This window comes from Coffea arabica, chromosome 3e (assembly GCF_036785885.1).
Source record: "Coffea arabica cultivar ET-39 chromosome 3e, Coffea Arabica ET-39 HiFi, whole genome shotgun sequence".
Classification (NCBI taxonomy): Eukaryota; Viridiplantae; Streptophyta; class Magnoliopsida; order Gentianales; family Rubiaceae; genus Coffea; species Coffea arabica.
Genome location: NC_092315.1, coordinates 4383250 through 4403636, shown reverse-complemented (window position 1 = coordinate 4403636; position 20387 = coordinate 4383250). Strand labels below are relative to the sequence as shown.

The following is a 20387-nucleotide window of genomic DNA, read 5'->3' as shown; positions in this document are numbered from 1 at the left end:
AGGAAAAATGGTCAATGGAAGAATTCTTAAACCGAGAAAGACCAGAAGAGATCAAGGAACACGAAATGCACTATGAATTTATTTTATATTCACTTGCAAGTTAGAGAAAAGTGTATTATTATAGATGAAGATTGCGGCCTTGTTCTCAGTTGTTTTAGATTTTACAAAATATGATTATAGAAATTGATTATGAGTCTCTTCTCAACTAATTTTTGAAAGCCTGATTTTAACTTTTGATTTTCGAAAAGCTATTTTGTTGTGTTCTCAACCTATTTTAGATTTTTTGAACCCAAAACGGATGAAAAACAGAAGTAGGTTTTGGAGTGCTTCACTTTTTCATGTAGATTAAATTAGCCTTTAAATTTCAACATAATTACTAAATTACCTAAAGATTAGATTACTCTTTAAGACGGGATCCCCTGTCCATTTTCCTATCCAATGCAAAACTACGTAGTTTCATTTACTAATATTGTTGATGTGGCACATAACATTAAATGCATATTTAGGAGGTGTTTGATAAATAGGTTTCAAATTCAATAATACCCATAAATGATGTTTGTTTATAACTAATTGTACCCATAGTCTTCTATTTTGGAATTCCACGCGGCTTGATTCAGATGAGATTAGACAAGCATTTGAGGATGAAATCCTTGAGTTTGTCAGAGTTGTAGTTACGTGCAGTCATGTTGATTCAGAAAGCAGGCCGTTCATGCTAAAATCGAATTTGAAACCCATTTACTAAACACTCCCTAAATATGCATTCAATGTTATGTGCCACATCAGCAGTATTAATAAGTGGAACTACATAGTAATTTTGTATTGGACAGAAAAGTGGACAGATATAATGGACAGAGGATTCCATCTGATAAACAAGAACACATGAGTTAATTTGACAAATCTAATTTTAAGAATCAATTTTATAAATCAGTTTTTTACAAAATTAGAATCAGTTGAGAACATGCCTTATAGAGAATAATCAAAATCAGTAAAAGTTGCTTTTTGAGTTTGTCATTAAAAAAATCTATAATCAAAACACAAAAGTAATCAAAAAATATTACAAAAATGATTATCTAAAATCAAAATTTATAATTTTAATTTTTTGATCATTAAAAAATCTATAATAAAAAAGCAATTGAAAACTTCACAAAAATTGATTCCATGATTAGTTAAAATAATCAATCGAGAACAAACACTTCATGAGATGCTATTGAACAGCTCAAGTACTTTTAGTTGGGCAAAAGTCAAAAACAACAAACGGGCGATACATACAAACCAAATTCATTAGTAATTTTACATATACATATACATGATCAATAGTCAATTATGACAGATACATACATACTAATTGAGTAGTTACTACGTTAAGCAGAATCCATTACAAATCCACTTGTGGTTTTCAGATTTTCCTGGTTGGGCTTGTTGCAACGCAACCCACAGTTTTTGACTCAGGTTGTTGGACTCACTGTTGGGAGTCCCAATCACAACAATTCTATAGCATCATTGAGGATAATTGATGGGGAGGATGAAAATTCCCATTTGGAGATCACCATCTTCCAATTAAATCAACCAACCACAGAGGTAGCATTTGTCTCTGAACAAATGAAGTTGGACCCTTGAGCTCAATGATGTTACCTGAAGAAAGAAAAGACATGTGATAGAGTAGAATGATCACCTTGTGCTGTTAAATTGGAGACAAACCCTCAATTACGAGGTGGTTTCGGGCTTTTGGGTGAAGATAATTATGAGTAATATTAGTGGGCGGCACAAAACCTAGCAACCAAGGAGCAATTCTAGTCTATGTTAGTTTGTCGTGATCATATGGTAATACTATACATATCCTACTTGCTCCTTATCCCATGAGAGCTCGTTTTTCCATAATCATCTTTTTCCCTTCTAGCTGTCAACATTTGGTTTATCATACTTATCGTTTATCTACAGCCTTGACTCTAAAACCAGCATCAAATCTTGATTAGCTAGCCACATATCACAAGCGCGAGCAGTAGTATTAGATTTCTAAACCATTCTTTTTCGAGGAATCATTTTTCGATAAATTATAATAACCACTTCTTGGTATTCTCTACATTTCATATCAGCAGAGTACTCAGTTTCTTGGACTTGTATGTATATTAACACACAACACCAACCCACAAAGTAATGGGCTTATCTCCTTCTTGAGTTTAAAGAAAACGTGGCACAAAGCATTAAATTAGTCAAAAATGAATGATAAAACACTTGAGAAATGAGACCTGTAAACTGGCAGAGATGGCTGGGCTAGTGATGGTGTAGCTTTACCAGAATGCCCGAAAATGTGACCAAGATGATCATGAAGCCACGAAGGGAAAGGGGCTATGAATCTAAAGACTAAAGAGGTTGTCCTTCACGAGTTTGCCACAACTAGTGTACGATATGATTTGCATGCTAATCATCAATAGTGGACTGGAAGGGAATCGAAGCAATGAGTCTGCGTGAAAATTCATGGAATCAATGGATAGCACAAGCTTGGCGGTGGGTGGACTTTATAAAAAAGGAGGGATAAGTTCATGAACTTGGACGGATCGATGAATATGTGGTCTCTCTAAGATTTTGATGAAAACATGTATAGAATATCATACTGAAAACAACTTTACATTACCGAATCATTAAGGGTTTCAGCCAATTCAATCAGGCTACATTGGAAGTTTAGGCAGGAAAAGAAGATGTTGTGTTAATTAAGTTCATCATGTCTTTTTTGGTTTGACTGTTACTTCTGATCTATTATATTCATTGATTTTTAGACATGTATGTATTTGTGTCATATTTCGTGTTTTTTCTACTAGCAGAGCAAACATTGTAATGAAATTATGCTTTTATCTAATTTTTTTTTTTTAAAAAAAAAAGAAAATTTGGGGCAATTCCTTGGAAATTTATTATTTATGTCGTTGTTGTTAAAAAAAAATTGTATACAAATCTTCATTTTACTTTCTTTTGTATTCTATGTACATTTGAGTTTATATTATATGACCACTATCAACTATCGAATTTATATTCGTGTGTCCGAACTTCATTAAAAAAGAAAAGCTCATTATTGAAGAGAAATGGAGAGAAAAAGGTTTTCGTGATGCTAAGATCTCAAAACTCCATAAACAAAATCATTGACTGTATTTTCCTTTCTTTTGCTCCCATAATTTTAACTTTTTTTTTCTTTTCTCTTTTAAACTCTCAGACTAGCTAGGTCTTAAATTGGAATCTAAAAATATCCCTTCCTCAAAACCAAAACCAGGAAATAGTTAAGCTGGTGGTGGTATGTCCAAAATATGAAATAACGAGGCCTTAGTTTTCACGTCATTCTTGCTAAATCCAAAAAACTCTATTGGCATTTATGCATACTATTCTTGCTTCTTATCTAAACAAGAAAGAGAGAAAAAAAAAAGGGGAAAGAAAAAGAAAATAGAGAGAAATTTAAAGAAGGGTTTTCAAATTGAAGGTGCTAAGTTCACGATTTCTTAAACCAAATCATGAAGCAAATGTCTTTTCCGTCCTAAACAGCCAACCAAAACCATGCATTTAAAAGAATTAAACTACGATTATGACGCTTTCCACTAGGGGTGGCAATTTTCGACACGACCTGAAAACACGACACGAATCTAACACGAAATTAATGGGTTTGGGTTGAGGTTTCGGGAATTCGGGTCAGAATCGGGTTGGACCCGATGAACCCGAAAAGAAAACAGGTCGATTTCGGGTCAACCCGTGGTGACCTGATATGACCCGATATGACCCGTTTACGAATTAAAAATAATTTAATAAACATAAAAATAATTTTATCTAACTAAACTAAGTTATTCTTTTTTTCAAAGGCATTAATTACTTAATCCTAAATGAATTTATTTAATTTGTGTGAAGTTGAAATTATTATATTTGGACAAATAATATATTATATTATTTTTTACTTTTATACTGTTTTAATTTATTTTATATTTTGTTTGGGATAAAATACTTTTACGGTGTTTAATTTATTTTAGATTTGGTTTGGAATTATTTATTTAAATTTTTATTACTTGATTATGTAATTAGTTTTGTGAGAAATTGATTTTATTAGAAATTACAGTGATAAATTAATAAATTAAAATTAAGTTTCGGGTCATTTCGGGTCGACCCGCCAACCTGTCAACCTGAAATTTTCGGGTTCGGGTCAGCATACCTGACCCGTCACGGGTTGGCGGGTCGGGTTCGGGTCAACAGATTTTCTGACGGGTTGACCCGAACCCGACCCGCCAACCTGATTTGGACCCGAATTGCCACCCCTACTTTCCAGTGCGTGCCAAACTAAAATTCAGTTACTTTTGGAATTAAAACTCGATCGCACGAACCGATTTGTCATGCCAGTAGTATTTGGCTTGGCTAATTAATGTATTACTTGTCACTTGTCAAAACCTACAATTCAAATGTGTTCTTTCTACCAAGAGTTTACAACTCATAGAATTCCTTAAGTCCCGACAATTTTTTGGGTCAGTTTCTTGGAAGTTTCTAGGGTTTTAAAATAAATTAACCAATAAAACCTTTAATTAATAAACTATTATATATTTCTGTTTCCTATACTTGTAAATGTCAAATGGAGAAAACTATCTCAAATCTTGTCTTGACAAATAAACCATTGAAGTTTAGAACTATCAATCCTTCAATTTCACATGAACCATCTCTTTCATCCCCCTTTTCTAATCACATATTAAAATTGATGCAGCTGTTGTTGGTTATGAGTATAACATGGATCGTTGAAATTCGTCCAATACAATTTGATTTATATCACCGTTTAAATGGCAGATTAAATAAGTATATATGTAATTTAAGAGATACAATAGATCTAGAAAAATTTGAACAAATATGAAAAATAAAGAAAATTTTAAATTACTTTTCAATGAGATAAATTGTTGCAACTCCATTCTGTGCATGTTACAAATGTTAGATCTGCTAATCAACACGGCTTTAAACTCCAATAATAAGGATGAGATGCGTAGAGATAGATCCAAGACTCAAAAAAATACTAGATCTAATAATAAGGTCTCAAATGAATTCAGATTTAACAACAAAATAAGAAAAAAAAACACAAATCGAAACTTGGAAAATTCTCACTAGAAACTCTCAAGAAAACAAAATTCTCACTAAAATTTTTTTTGAAAGAGACTCTATCAGAAAAATAAAATAAAGCAAAATTCACGAGAGAGAGACCACAGAAAATTCTTATCAGCGATTATTGATTGATTGATATATTGGTAGTGTTTGTGTCTATCTAAGACATAACTAATTAATTAAAATTTCAATTACGTCTTGGAATCAATCAACTATAATTATCCAAAAATTGAGTGTCGGTCACTGATTCATTCATCCCGTTATGAATCAATTGACTGAAAAGTGGTTCCTTGAATTCCTCCAATTTCTTAAGCCTCCAAGACAAATGTTCAAAATCAAAACGGGGTAGGGCCGGCACCACGACCGCGTCACCCCTCTCGAAACGACGGCAAAGTGGGATCGACAAGTGTTTATGGCAAAATATGGCAACCTGAAGATGCTACAAGATCATAATTTTGTGTTGACAATGAACATGACTAAGGTTGTGTTTGGATTGCATTTTCCGTCATTTTTCATGGAAAAATTACTGTAGCGATTTGATATATGTGAGGGAAAAAGACGATAGGGAAATGTGATCACGGAAAACGACAATATTTTCCGACGGAAACAAGCAATCCAAACAAGGCCTAAGGTTGGGAAAGTCAAGATCACAATGCAGTACAATCAACAATGAGTGGCACACTTTCTTTGATTCATGCGTGTCCCCTTTTCTTCCTACTATGAAATTTAGCTGGCCTTGTATGTATGGGTGCCATTGAATACTGATTTGTGTGTCAGGTCAGGCTTGCGATGCTGAGAATTTTCTCCCCCTCTACCCTACACTTTGAACAAGTATACAACCCACCCTTCCCTAGTTTGGATCTCTGCTCTTCACAGTTTGGTATGGTTTTGAATCGGGTATGGTCTGGCATGATGGATAGATGCAGCGGTAGATCTATTTTTGAGGAAGAAGGCAAATAAAAAAAAAAGAAAAAGAAAAAAAGTGACCTTAAGTCCTTATTGGATCTAATTTTTTATGAATAAGTTATCACATTTAGAATTCACTTATCAATTTGTCTAACTGGTATTTGATGAGCACTAATTAAATAAAGGACCAAAAGTCGGTATGATAAAAAAGTCATTTCAACTCGAGAAAATCTACAAATTGAATAGAAAACAAACGTCAGCGCATGCATGAGAGAAGAAAAATATGTGTACTAAAACGGTATTCCTAGGTTGAGGGTTCAGAAAATCAATCTATAAAAAAATCTACTTAATAGACTAAATACATGATGAACTCTTTTTTTTTGTTGTAATTTTCTAATGAACATCCATTAGCATATCTAAATATAACTTATCATTTGAATATACACGATGAAAATTATTACATCTTGTATTTAGATATTTTCTCAAATTAACTAAATTTTACAAACAAATAATATCTGGAGCCCATTTAACGGGTGCCGAATGAAAACCTCCGGAACAAATAAATGCAGGGAGTAATTTGTTCGAGTTCAATGTCATTAATGTCATTTCCTTAAAAAAAGAAAAAATGTCATTTCCTGGTTCCGATAACCTCCCTAAAAAGGCTGAATTCATGCACCTTATTCACTATGCTGTCATTGTAGTCTACAGGTTGGGCTTACTAGGCCCAATAATTGGGCCCACAAATTTGATACAGAAGAAACATTGCTGGTACGATCATGGACCACACGCCGACACTATTTGCTGAGGCTGACATTTTGTTGCTTTCCTATGAAATGGCCGTTGACTTCAAAATGCAGACTGATTGCCGCAAAAGCAATCATGAATCCACTAAAAAAAAAATATCTAAGCTGCCTCTATGTAAATTAATCAATTATATCATGATGAAACACAAGAGCACTGTGTTGCTGACCAAATCCCATGAATTGGGCTGAAAAGTTGGAAACTATCCACAATTCTACAAATGGCTTAATTATATGGATTTGGATTATATAGCCCAAAGTCAAATTGATGGACATTCCATGGCAAGTGTTAGGGTTGAAAAATCAATTAATCTATTCGATATTCAAATTTAACTCGACTTGGTAAGAATTCGTTCGAGTTTTGCTTGCCAACGAGTCAATTCAAACTTGAATGCATTTTATGTTCGATAACTTTTAAATTCGATAAAATGCTCGTTTAAATTCGATTAGACAAATAAACAAGTAAAGTTTAAACAAAATTTTGAATTCGTTAAAATAATCAAACAAGTTAAAATAGTAAGGTGTTCGGTTCGATTAGACTCGTTTACACTCCTATCGTGGCATATCATAACATCATTAGCTTCTCAAAAGCCATTGGCTATAAGTAGCACACATGCATGGACAATATTTCACATCAAGTTCTTGATTAACAACAGGCATTTTGTTCCAAAAACTAATTTTCATGGTAATGTGTATGCTATACCAAAAGACAGTACCTATCCGAAACAAAAGTACCAAAATAAACCTGAATGCGCTACTTACAAATCACAAACTCAATATTTAGTTAGTCTCTAGTAAAACATCAAATTGTTGTGAATTTTGCATAAACTCTACTGAAACTTAATAATTTCCGGGGGTAGTTGGTCAAAAAGAAATTATCCAAAAATTTTAACATTTTTAGCAAACACATTTTTCAATTGTCTTTTTATGTTATATATATTAAATCATTACAGTATACTTTTCTATAAAATTTTTAAAAAATAGCAATTCAAACGGGATTAATTTCATCAGAGGTGAGAATACTTCTTGCCTTTTTTCATACACTTATAGAAATTCGAATTTGGCACCCTTTATTATGTAGATCAATTTCCTTGTCAATTTAAATTGATACCGGATATAGTTCAATAGAAACATGGCCCTTTGGTGATCAAGCACCTTTTGTTTCTTTTGCCCGCAATTTTTTTCTTGCTGTGTTAATCCAAGTTACTTTGATAGCCGTCCAAACTCATGGGTCCCACATCAAACACATAGGTAGGGATGACAATGAGGGCGGGTGCCGCTGCGGGGGGCTCTCGGGGCGGGGGGGAATTTTTTCCCCCCGTTTAGAAACGGGGCGGGGGCGGGGGAGTATACCCCCGCCCCGCCACCCGCAAAAAAAAAGTATATATATATAAATAAATATATATATAAATATATATAATATGTAATTTAATTAGTTGTAAACTTATGATAATGATATTATTAGTTAGATGTATTATATAATGTATATTAGTGTATGTAATATAATTGATATTATCAATTATATGAATAATTAGACATGTCTATTAATAGAATTTATTAATTAGTTATACTAAATTTACTAATACATTTATACTAAATTTCTAATTACACTTAATAGAATAACATTTTTTTCTAAAAAAAAAGCACAAACACAATAATGAATTAGTGATTGTATTTGTACCAAAAGTGAAAACTTGACTATTTTAGTTGTATTTATTTCATCATGTTGGATTGTATTCAAATAACTTTTGTTTGATTGTTTTTATGAGTTTCAATTGTAAAATTACAATGAATAATAACTTGATGATGTGTTTATATTTTAGTACTTAATTATTTATTAAAATTTAACTATAATAAAATTTTATTAACCCCCCGAGGAAAATTTTATTAACCTCGCGGGGGAAGCGGAGCGGGGCCGGGGCTGGGCGGGGGGAGTGGGAGGCGGGGGTCGGGGGGAATTAATAGGCAACGGGGTGGGGGGCGGGGGAGGGGTCCCCCGCCCCAACCCCGCCCCGTTGCCATCCCTACACATAGGCAGACATACTACTGTTTTTAAATGTAATATTTTTTTGGGAAAAGAGTCCCAATGGCGCTCCAACTATTTCCTAGGTAAAGTTTTAGCCCTCCAATAATTAATAATAAAGATTTGGCCCTCGATCTAATAAAATAGCATATTTGTGGCCCTTCTGTCAAATCGGCAGTTAAAATTGACGGAAAGCATCATCTGGTGCGACGCGCAACCAAATATCAAGGGCATTATGGTCTCTTTCCCAAGGAACAAGTTCAGGATGTCTCTGGGTCTTCCGGTGGCGGCAACGGTGAACTGCATCGATAACAATGGGGCAAAGAACCTCTACATCGTTTCGGTGAAGGGGATCAAGGGTAGGCTCAACAGGCTCCCTTCTGCTTGCGTCGGCGACATGGTCTTCAATTCTGAAAAGGTTCAGAGCTGGAAGCCGCACCTGTCCCAAGACAGGCCAGAGGCTTCTCTGCACATATTTTGTGCCCAATTCAGCTCTGAAGCAGCTTATCAAGGGATTTTCCTTAGAAAAAGGCATCCACTTTGCTGATTCAGTTGGGCGTAGCCATGATGTTACAAAGGCAGTTGTTGCGGGTAGCAAAGTATTTGAGTAGGCCATGCGATTGCTCGCTCATTTTCTCGTTGGCAGGCTTGTGGGTTGCAATAATCAAGAGCAGAACAGAGCTGCTTTATGAGATTCGTTTGCTCACCAAAACAACCATTTTTAATTGGTCTTGTTTGGTTGAAGCTGGTGCAATCCCGCCTCTGTTGAATCTTCTGTTTTCATGCGATCCATCGCTATAAGAGAATGCCATGGCATCCCTATTAAATCTTTCAAAGTTTTCCAAAAGCAGGAAAATAATTGTTGAGAATGGAGGTTTGATTTTGATACTTGATGTTTTGAAGTGCGGACTGAAAGTGGAAGCTCGACAGCATACAGCGGGTGCATTCTTTTACCTTGCTTCAGTTGAAGAATACCAGCAACTGATTGGGGAGATTCCAGATGCAATTCCTTCTCTAGTGGAGCTCCTCAGGGAAATGACAGATCGTGGCAAGAAGAATACACTTGTCACGATATTCGGCCTCCTCCTATGTCCTGAGAACCACAGGAGAGTGTTTGCTGCTGGATTAGTCCCATTGCTGATGCAAGAGCAACGGCAACAGTGGCGGTGACACAGGTGGTGGGGTGGTGGAGGGGTCGGTGGGGTGGAGGTGCTTGGTAAACTATTCAGAGACTATAATACCCTTGATATTTGGTCGCGTATCTCACGAGATGATACTTTCTATTAATTTTAATTACTGGATTTGACAGAAATGCCACGAATATGCTATTTTATTAGATCGAGGGCCAAACCTTTATTGTTAATTATTGAAGGGCTAAAACTTTACCTGTGAAAGAGTTGGAGGGCCATTGGGACTCTTTTTCCTATTTTTTTTATCTGTTTTGTTTTATTATTGTAAAAGTTCTAACCCAAATTGAATAGGATCTTCATGTCGGTTTGACTTCAAAGTCAAATAAATTTGTTAGAACATGGAAAATATATTCAAAGACCATTTTGATTTTCTCTAGTAAAAGTATTATTTGTTCTGATAGGTTAAAAACTTGTAGCAATTTAGTCTAATGCTTAGTTGCGTTAGTTAGCCTAAGGATTACATCATCTTTATTATAAACATACTAGGTGGTGCAATTCTTCATTATTTTCATTGTCACATCAAAAATATTTTTGAGTGGAGTTACAAGTAATGGTTAGATTGACGAATTTCAAGGTTTTGTTTGTATTAATACTAGAATAAATTATAGTTGAATCAAGTGCTTAAGGTAATTATGTTTTTTATTAAAGAATAAGCGCGAATCCAATTTTCATGGTTCTCATAGGGCTCTCATTTTGCACATACGTAAGATGATCAAGTCCCCCGCAAAGACATTCATAAGCAGCTTTACCGTAGTTTTTAGCAGATAAACCTAATTTAGATTTAATAGTACATTCCAAATACATTACCTACAATGGAAGTAAGCATGTTTGTAACTGAACCTTCTTAAAAAAGGTACAAGGGGCAAGCTACATAAGCAATAAGTATTAGTTTTATGATGTTCTTGATAGTTTTTGTATTTTGATTATATATTTTTTAATAACAAAAAAAAGTTAAAATCTATAATTATCCAAAAAGTAGCTTTTGCTTTTTCTGATTATTCTCTATAATAAGTTTTTATAATCAAATTTTGTAAAATCTAAAGCAATTGAGAAGAAGAAGGTATGGCAATATGTTATTGGTGGACGAATAAAGGATACGTCTTTACATCTTTAGAAACGTACATATTTTCAGATGCGATTTTATACTGATTCGTTCACTATTCAGTGACTAGAGAAAATATAAAATCCCTTTCTAGCTCTCATACCATTTGCTCTCACTGGATTTGATAGCTACCTTCGGCAGCGAATTAAATTTAATTTTGCATTGAAAATTAATAATTAATCGTCAAAACATATCCTCACACGTGCTTGTGATGTGAAGCTTTGTTCAAGAATATTGTCAGTTTCTTCTGATTATTCATCCCCAATCGGTGATTATTTAGAAAGACAACGTTGTCATCTACAGTAGGTTCCAATAATGGAGAAAGTTATGAACAAATTATTTCTTTAGGTAAGTTATAAATGAAAGGACACGATCAAAATAAAAGCATTGCAGATTGTAAAAGCAGATTTTTACAATAAGATCTCACTTATGTCATTGAGATATCGAACCACTTTCTTTTTTTCCTATTTATTTTTTAATGTTGCTGGTTGATGAATTTGAATTTGACATTTTTTAAAAAGTAAATGAGAGGTTTCTTATTTATAATCTTTCTCATTTTACCATCCAACTCAACCATTCCCAACGGATTGGTTGTTTGCCCAATCTCCAGGAAAATATCATTTATCATACAAACTCAGATAATTGCACGATGTTCAATGTTTTACTGGACTGTAAGATTAAAAACCAGAATTTATTTGCCATTTTTACACTTTCCTTAAGGGAATTATCTCTCAGCTTTTATTTGAAAGCATTTTTTTTTCTTTTCTTCCTTTGATGATCATCTATTTCGTGTGACTGTACATGATAAAACCAATTTTTTTTTTTTTTTTAGAGAGGATGGTAAAACCAATTTAAGCCCTTTTTCTCTCAAACAACATCCATTTTTGTGCCAGAATTTCCTAAGTTAATCACCAATGTGGAAATGAGAGCCCAACCACTCTCTTAAAGCTGCAAAGACTATTTAAGTATGGGAAATAGTGCTAAGATATTATTGACCAAGAGTGACGTGCTCTTCCTAATCAAGTTAATTGCGTGAAGCTATTTGGCAGTTCTTGGTCCACTTTCTAATAGTAGGTGTTTTGTTCCCATTGCCCATTTCCAATTCTCCAATTGTTTTTGTTACTGTATACATATATATGCACACACAATTTTTCGAGATACCGTCTGAGGTTGCGTTTGATAAAATTAAAATCTAAAAATTAAAATCTAAAATCTAGTCTGAATCAATTAAATTATTAAATACTAAATTTAATATATTGGAGTGTATATTAAATTCAGTAATAATAATTGAATAGTTTATTACTTATTTTTTAGAGCAAGTTTTGGCTAGAAAAAATTTAGTGTCAACAAATTAATTCAAATGTTTAATTTTTTTTATTATCAAACACGTCTAAACATGTTAAAATTTGAATATATTAAGTATAGAATTAAATTATCAAACAGGGCAAATGATTTTATCGATAGCCAACTCAGTACTTCATTCAAAATCAACGATAGAACATGACAAAATAATTGAAAACTTTTTCGGCTTCTAAACTAACATTAATGTAGCATTCAACAGACCAAGACTCCAAGTGTTTACGTATGCTTCTTGTGTATTCCAAGAAATAGACAAGAAGTGTATGATAGATTAATTGAGTATTCCGCCTTGCTTGACTTGCAACTAATCAACTCTGATGAAATTAAATTTTTTTTTTCAATTGGATTGCTTGTTTCTCCTTGATTGAGTATAGCTTCTATTGACATGTTTTAATACGAACTTAGAAAAAAATTAACCCTTTTCCAACGGATCCATTTACGCGCAATGCTATCCATATTACGTAAAGAAACACGTCCGAAGCCAGTACCACTAAAAGGAGTATGGCGTACACTGTTGCATTATACCTTCCATTTCTTTGTTTTAATTTGTACAAATTGTTTTATAAAGTATATGTGAATTGGATGAAAACCCTAAATTGTAAATGTGTCATGGCAAACTTTATGTTAAATGTATAAAAAAAAGGACATCTTGAAAGCAGAAGTAGACAAGAAATGTCTTCTTGAAAGGAGAAGTAAACTAGAAATGCAACTGAAGAGAAATGAGACTCTGAAAAACAAGAAAAAAATATTGCATGCTCTCTCTGTATTATGTGATACATCACACAATACTGATAGGTCAGGTCATACTGATGGGTCAAATCTTATTATATATTCTATACCTGAACAAGGCTATATTCACTATTCATATTTAGTGATTAATAATTAGTAGTAGTAGTAGTACACTGCATGATAATAAATAACAAGAAGAGCCTGAGATGAAGTATTTTTAATTAAGGGCCAAAAATAAAATACACCTTCTGACTTCGAGGAAGCTTCATCTACTAGGTTCGTATTAACAATGGCCGGTGCACCATGTAACAAAATTAAAATCTCCTAGCTAGGATCTACATTGGCAGTATAGCTAAAAACAATCGATAGTCCCCATCAATGGATTTTATCTTCTTCAGAAACCAGCAAAACATCAATTTCTAGGTTTACGATACTTGTCTAAAATCACATGCACAGGAACAAACAAAAGAGCAGCAGTTCTCGGCCTACACAAATCACTAATTCTAACAGAGAAAATCAAGAATTTCAATGTCAACGTACAATTACTCAAAGCCCATCAAGTGTCTAATTAAGCTCAATGAAGAACTTGAAATGAGGACAAGCATTGAGTTTTAGGCAAAATTATTTTCTATCTCTTTCATCTTAAGTATTTAATGCTTTTGAAGTCATGCAAATGCACAGCATGGACGCAAAGAGGATGAGTCTCTGATGTCTAATGCACACTGGACCTGCTGCCTCTGAGTAACAAAAAGTTAATGTAGCCGCTTTCCAAATAAAGTGACTGAAAAAGCCTAAAAATCCATTAATAGTGCATTTGTTGCATGACGTGCAAACCTTAGCTGCGAGAATTAAAAGTTTGAAAATTTATGTAAACAATAATGTCGTGCAATGATGATTTTGTTGCAAGAGGTTAAACAGGAACCCACAAAAAAAAAAAAAGAGTTTGGTACTGGGCAAAGTGGTGCAACTGCAAAAGTTTTAGCTTTTGAGGAAGGAGAAAAGTTGAAAATTTGTGAAATAAAGGAGCATGTTCATGCTTGATGCTCTCATTCAAGCCTAGGATTATAAAGATACTTGCCATGCCAAGAAAAATGAATGTAGTAATTCAACACAGCTCGTATCGTCCTCCCCCCCCCCCCCCCCCCCCCCCCCCAAAAAACTCCCACGAAATATTAGAAAAAAAAAAACAAAAAGGAACGTGCACCAGTCTTATGTAGAACGATAATATATCTTGTTTAGTGAAAACTTGTTGAACCTTAGACATCTTGTCGTGGTAAAAGAAAAAAAGAAAGATAATCCACTCTACTTACCGGAGAAAACGAGTTGTGTGCTGTTGATGATCCCTAATGAGGAACAAGAAGTGTAGCAAGAAACAAGGCAAAGCTGCCATGGTAAGATCGTAGATATCAGACCTTGCTACATTTCAACTTTTACGAACAATTACTCCTAAGAAACAACAAAATTTTGTTCATAATTTCATCGATGCTGACAATCGCTCAACGAGGTTATGGATAAGAATGTGGTTGGACACTTGGACTTGAGTGCTTCGATCAATAACCAAACCACAGATTCCAAGTGTTGCAACTGACCGTTAGTTCTCCATCTTGACAAAAACAGGATGCTATTTTAGCGTACATGTAAAAACAGCAATGGTCTACTTATCCACCGTTGTGATCTCTAACAACAGCATAAAGCACTGTTATGATGCCAGAATTGAAAAATGACAGAAAAGTGTTTCATCGTGCGTTTTTTGTCTCCCAAACACAAAACTTCAGATTCCCACGATCTTTGATCAAGTACTAGTTTATTGTTTATACTGCTAGAACTTCGAAATTAGCGTGTCATAAAAAGATAAGAAAAATGATAGTAATAAAATGTATAAAAAGCCCGGATCATTAACTTTTTCGAGGACACAACTCCTCTTTGGAAACCAAGAAACAGGAGATGGAATTAGGATGAAAAACAATGCTTTTGATGCATATTTCAAGAAGCTGGCCTCTGATTATCAGAGTGAAGAAAGCTTAGTGAACGGGAGAATGATTCCTTCAAATCACCAATGTGACACAAGGAAAGAACCTTGAGAGATGGAAGACCAATCTCAGACGTATAAACAAATAAAACATCAAATAGATCCTTGCATGCCAAACTAAAGAAAGATCCATGTTGAATAATTAACTGCTAAAAAAGAGATGAATTACTCGTGAATATGTAACAAACAGTACTGAAGAACAATAGTCTTCAATAATCACAAACATAACTGGCATTCACAAAAAAAGCACCAGGAGCTATTTCTTTCTGAAACAAGTGATGCTCATACTACTGATTCATAATACCTTAAGCAAATTGCAGGATAGAGGAAAGCTAATCCATCCTTCCATCCTTGCAATTGCTCCTCCAAGGCAACCTGCTGATGCGAAAATAAAGTTGAGCAGAGAGAAAATGAATCTGTTGTATGAACTCACTCTTGTTTTATGTAAAGCTTACTCCACTTCACTAATATGAACAAACTTTCATAAGAATAAAACCAGCTTCTGTTGGCTAAGGGTAGTGACCAAGACGAAGCTCCAAATCCACTTCATTTTCAGTTCTGGCAATCTTCATCTCATCACCATCTTCCATGCGAGGGGGGCCGATTTGACGACTCAAGGTTTGATCCATGTGATACTCATGCATGCTGAGATGATGCTCAGACCTAGGAGAAGGCAAATCATGATACTGATGATAAGCATGTAGATAACTATTATTTGAGGAAGGGAAGTAGAGTTGATAACTCATATATGCTGCCATAGCCGTGCTACACTGTTGTTGCTCGATGGGATTTGGTGCAAAATACTTGGGAGAAGTACTCATGTAATCTTCATGGGATGTATTTGTTATTGAATTCCGGTCTTGCTGTTGATGATTCTTCTGCTTGGCCTTGGCTTTATCTTTCCTATGTATGTTCATATGTCCTCCCAAGGCCTGTGCGTTGGTGAAGCCTCTTTTACAGAAAGTGCACTCATAGGAACGTCCAATTCCAGCGTTATCATCATTCATGAGCTTCTCTGGCTGATCGATTTCTTCGCTAGATGTTTCAGAATTGCTGCTATGCTTTCCTGATCCCATCTTCAAGGCTGATCTCAATAACCCTTCAAGAATTTGAGCTGAGGAGGATTTTAAATAATACCGGAGTAAGAGATATGTACAGAGGAAACTCTTTCTTAGATAATTAAAGAGAAAATTATTGGTTGAATGAAGTAGGGTTGGGAACGAAATGAAGAGGAGACAAGGGGAAGACACTAGCTTAGGCTTTGTCCCATCACTGGTGTCCGGAATGAAATTGACATATTAGAATTTTAGCACCATGGTTTCTTATATTTAGCCGGCTCTGGGACGTAATTTTCTCAGAAATTTATCAACTCATTTGACAGGCTAACACGCGCACAAGTGACTAGGTCTTCTTATATTTTATTGGAAACAGCTAGCTAAATACAACCAAATTGGTTGTATTTCAACTTAAAAAAAACTTGTTTGCACAGCAGAAAGATTGGTTCGATATGTGAAATTTGGTTAAAGGAATGTGAGAATAATGCAACAAAGGTCTTTTAAAATGATTTCTTGACGATCAAGTCTCATGCAGAATTGTTCCATTTGTATGTTGCCTAGCTACTGTACTGCTATCAAGTAAATTCATCTACCACATGCATGCTAGTCAGATTGCAACATCCGATGGATGCTCTATTTTGAGTTTTTGAGTTCTTTTCATTTGTTTATGGAAATTCATATTCTCCTCTAAACAAACAAGAGTAGAGGGGCCAGGGGGTCGATTTTGTACCATCTTCTTTCTTTCAAGTCAAGACGAATGAGAATGATCTTGTAATAAAATGAAGTATCTTGGAAAGTTCAAGTATTTGCCTTTCTTGTATTTTAGGTATTTACTTGCTACAGAATTCGAACATGAAGCATCACGCATTAGGCATTTATGCACAATAACTTATATCGCTATTGCTATCATGTATCTTTTTTGATCCTTCGCATGTGCTTATAAATGCCCTTTGGACGGGATAATAAGTTGCTATATGCAGACATTAATCCATGCTCAGGATCCGTAATTACTCTTGGTCATGACAAGCACCAGCTGCAGACCACCCGCCATGTCAAAATATCATTGAGATCTCTTTAAAAGGCTAAATGGGCAAAGATCATTCTTTTTCAAGGTTTTTACTGATCTTTAATTTGTTTTAGATGTTTAAAGTTAAGTACAACTAATGTAGACAAGGCATTGCATTGAAGACTCCTTTTCTGGTTCTTGGATAAAGCAGCATGACTAGTTCACTTGACAACAGTTACCATCTTGCTTTAACTATAACCTCACTGGGACTTGACTAAAACCGGCTAATTCCAACTATATTCCAATGATAAGCTAGCATTTTAAGTTCTGAGTACGTAACATCGATCTTGAAGAAAAGTTGTCAAATACCCTTTTTTTTGGCTTAAGTAAAACATAGCTAGGAACAGCTTTTATTCTTTTAAGAACCAAAAAGAGTTGTAGGATTTAACATATGTCTTCTTCTTTGAGTAGATTAACTGATGAGCTGATTCCTTTTAGACTTAAGTAGACGGCCACCAAATGACGCGTTTATGCATTTTCCCATGATTCTACGTACCACTTTAATTTGACCACGTCCTACGATGAAATCACTGCGATAAGACAAGCACCTTTTTTTGCAAGAATATTTGGAACTTTTGAGAGAAACCAAGATGATTAAGAGTCATGGTTCTTGACAAGGTAAGGTAGTAACACCTAATTAATGACAATTACATAAGTAATATCACTACTATAACACTACTGTTTCCACAACCAGCTGTTGATGGCTAGCAGGACTTGATTAGTTCAAAATATGGTTGAAATTTGACTAAAACTATACATCCTTCCCTCCGCTGGTTTCCACCAGTCATCTTAATTTTTACCCACAGATTATAAATAACCAGCCAATTTGAATCACTCTCTGGTCCATTTACTTTCTGAAGATTTCTTTTTTTTTTGGAATATGCTTTTTGAATATTTTGAAATGAAATTTATATTTTAAGATTCCTGGTCAACTTGAAAGTGCAAATTTTTTATTTATAAATCAACTGCCAAACCTTGAATGCTATTTGCTATCTCTTGTCACTAAATACGAAATCATCAATCCCAGTTTTAATTCGTAGCTGAAACGAAAAAAAGAAGAAGAAGAATTATTCTTACCCCTCATTTCCCTCCACCGGCCTCTACCCTAACCATATTGATAGAAAAACAAAAGATCCTTCGTTGAAAGTTTGAAACCACTCCCAGAAGGGAGGGAGGGAGGGAGGGGGAAATACAAAAGGCAAAAATAGAAAACTAAAAAAGGAAGTAAACTGTAATGGGCTGAACTTCTCAAATATTTGCCTGATCCTTATACTTGGCCCACGAGGCCCACTTTTTTCTCTTTTTTTTTTTTTTTGGGGGGGGGGGGGGGGGGGGGTTTCCTTGGAAAAAAAAAGAAGAATCCCTTGGCTAATGCCCTGTTTTTCCAATTATGCTGCCATAGATAACGGATTCTTAGATATAACCTTTTTTTATTTTTTGGGACAATGAGATTCTAGGAAAGATTTTTTTTTTATTTAAAAATTACGTCTGATCCCAAAGCATATACATTAACCAACATCAAGAACGACATGATTCCCACAAACTGCCTAGTTCAGTGTAGAGATGATCTGTATATTGCTGTAGCAAAATTAGGAATTCTTACACATGGATGATGCAATATATAGTACTTGTAAGATAATGGGCTGCTTATACGTTTTCTCAACAAGACTTATTATGGATCTCCGAAGGTAAAAGCTAAATAAACTTTTACTTTTCTCACTTTTAACTTTTTGTTTTAGATTACCTTCAACAAAAATATATATATTTTGCTTTTTTAAGATATTCACAAATGAGTTTAACTTTGAATACAAGGATGGACAACCATAGCCATCATGCAGCTTGGTGTTGTTAACGTATCAAACTTCAAGAAATGTTTCTCTCACACCTTCGTCTCTGTTGTTGAAAGCAATGCATAGAGAGGGGTAGAGTATGTATGATGCGAGCTAGATTGTGATGTGCCCCAATGGGTTTCTTTATCCCATAACTTCTCACTTTCATGTAAACGACTACTTTTTCAACTCATCTAATCTCTGGTTGTCCCTTTCTGTTCCTATCAGCATTTTATGTCCGCCGGATGACTTTATGATGATTTTCTACAATCTCCAAATAAAATTTCAGTTCTCTTGGTTTTACTTTAGTCATTGAAGCTTCCATATTCTCATTTACATACGTAGTCGATCATTAATTCTGTGCTGAAGAAGAACCCTACGTACTGATTCTTGCTGTTGATGCTTTTATTATTAAGTCTAGGGTATATGCTTTAATATTAGAAGGTCACCTAAAGATTAGAAGGGAGAAAAGTTATAAGAATAACTCCAATATAATTCCCTCTAAACTAGTAAATTTTTGTTATTTCTTATATGGTATGAACAGTAAAATGTTTCTTCTACATAGCAACTGAGCCTCCCTCTCCAAAAAAAAAAAAAAAAACTACTGAAAGTGCATTTATTTTTCTTTTTACCTTCCCATGCTTTTAGGCCAATCTCTGTCCGAGGATCTAATTGCAAGTAACTCAGAGCTGGATGGTGCGAATCATGATGATAAAATAAAAGACATGACGTTAGAGCTCTCAGGAACAGCTGCCTCTTCACCTTATAATGTACTACTCTCTGATAACCCTTTCAATCACGTACATGACTTGACTGAGTGGCTAGAGAGCTTGTACATGATCGTATTTCACATGCTTCCTCAGATCTCTCTCTCAAGTACCTTGTACATTTTCTTTCTTTTTATTTAGGCTTTTCATCAGTTACTTGGGATTGGCTCGGATGATCTCAGGTAACCTAGTTAGGCCTCGAGATCGTGCGTTCCAATCATTTCTCCATCGTTTGTGTATTTTTGGAGGACGAGGTGCACAGGCACAAGAAAATTAGTCCAGCAAAACTGGGACACTCCTTGTGTTGAAAAAAAAAAATTAGGCTTTTCATCACTCCTTCTATTTCATTATTGGTGTTCAAAATTGTTGCTGGAAGTGAGATTACTAAAAACTTGCAAGAATTTGCTAATTAATTTGTAAGATTGA

General features: G+C 34.7%; 2 protein-coding genes and 1 long non-coding RNA gene across 3 annotated transcripts; 1 reads left to right on the top strand and 2 right to left on the bottom strand.

Annotated features, from left to right (window-relative positions):
* Positions 1–1262: 1262 nt before the first annotated feature.
* LOC140038605 (uncharacterized) lies at positions 1263–2656 on the bottom strand. Its single transcript, XR_011842185.1, has 2 exons — positions 2247–2656; positions 1263–1632 (listed from the first exon to the last, which is right to left on the bottom strand). It is a non-coding gene; the product is annotated as an uncharacterized lncRNA (long non-coding RNA).
* A 6989-nt stretch (positions 2657–9645) lies between these two features.
* LOC113735381 (U-box domain-containing protein 19-like) lies at positions 9646–10005 on the top strand. The gene has a single exon (XM_072084041.1). It carries the CDS (start codon positions 9646–9648, stop codon positions 10003–10005), a length of 360 nt encoding a protein of 119 aa, XP_071940142.1.
* Positions 10006–15753: 5748 nt separating this feature from the next.
* Positions 15754–16320, bottom strand: LOC140038772 (uncharacterized). Its single transcript, XM_072084040.1, has one exon. It carries the CDS (start codon positions 16318–16320, stop codon positions 15754–15756), a length of 567 nt encoding a protein of 188 aa, XP_071940141.1.
* Positions 16321–20387: the final 4067 nt, after the last annotated feature.

Bases quoted from the DNA above. Each gene is read 5' to 3' on its own strand.
- LOC113735381 (XM_072084041.1), top strand. From the start codon at position 9,646: ATGGCATCCCTATTAAATCTTTCAAAGTTTTCCAAAAGCAGGAAAATA.
- LOC140038772 (XM_072084040.1), bottom strand. From the start codon at position 16,320: ATGGGATCAGGAAAGCATAGCAGCAATTCTGAAACATCTAGCGAAGAA.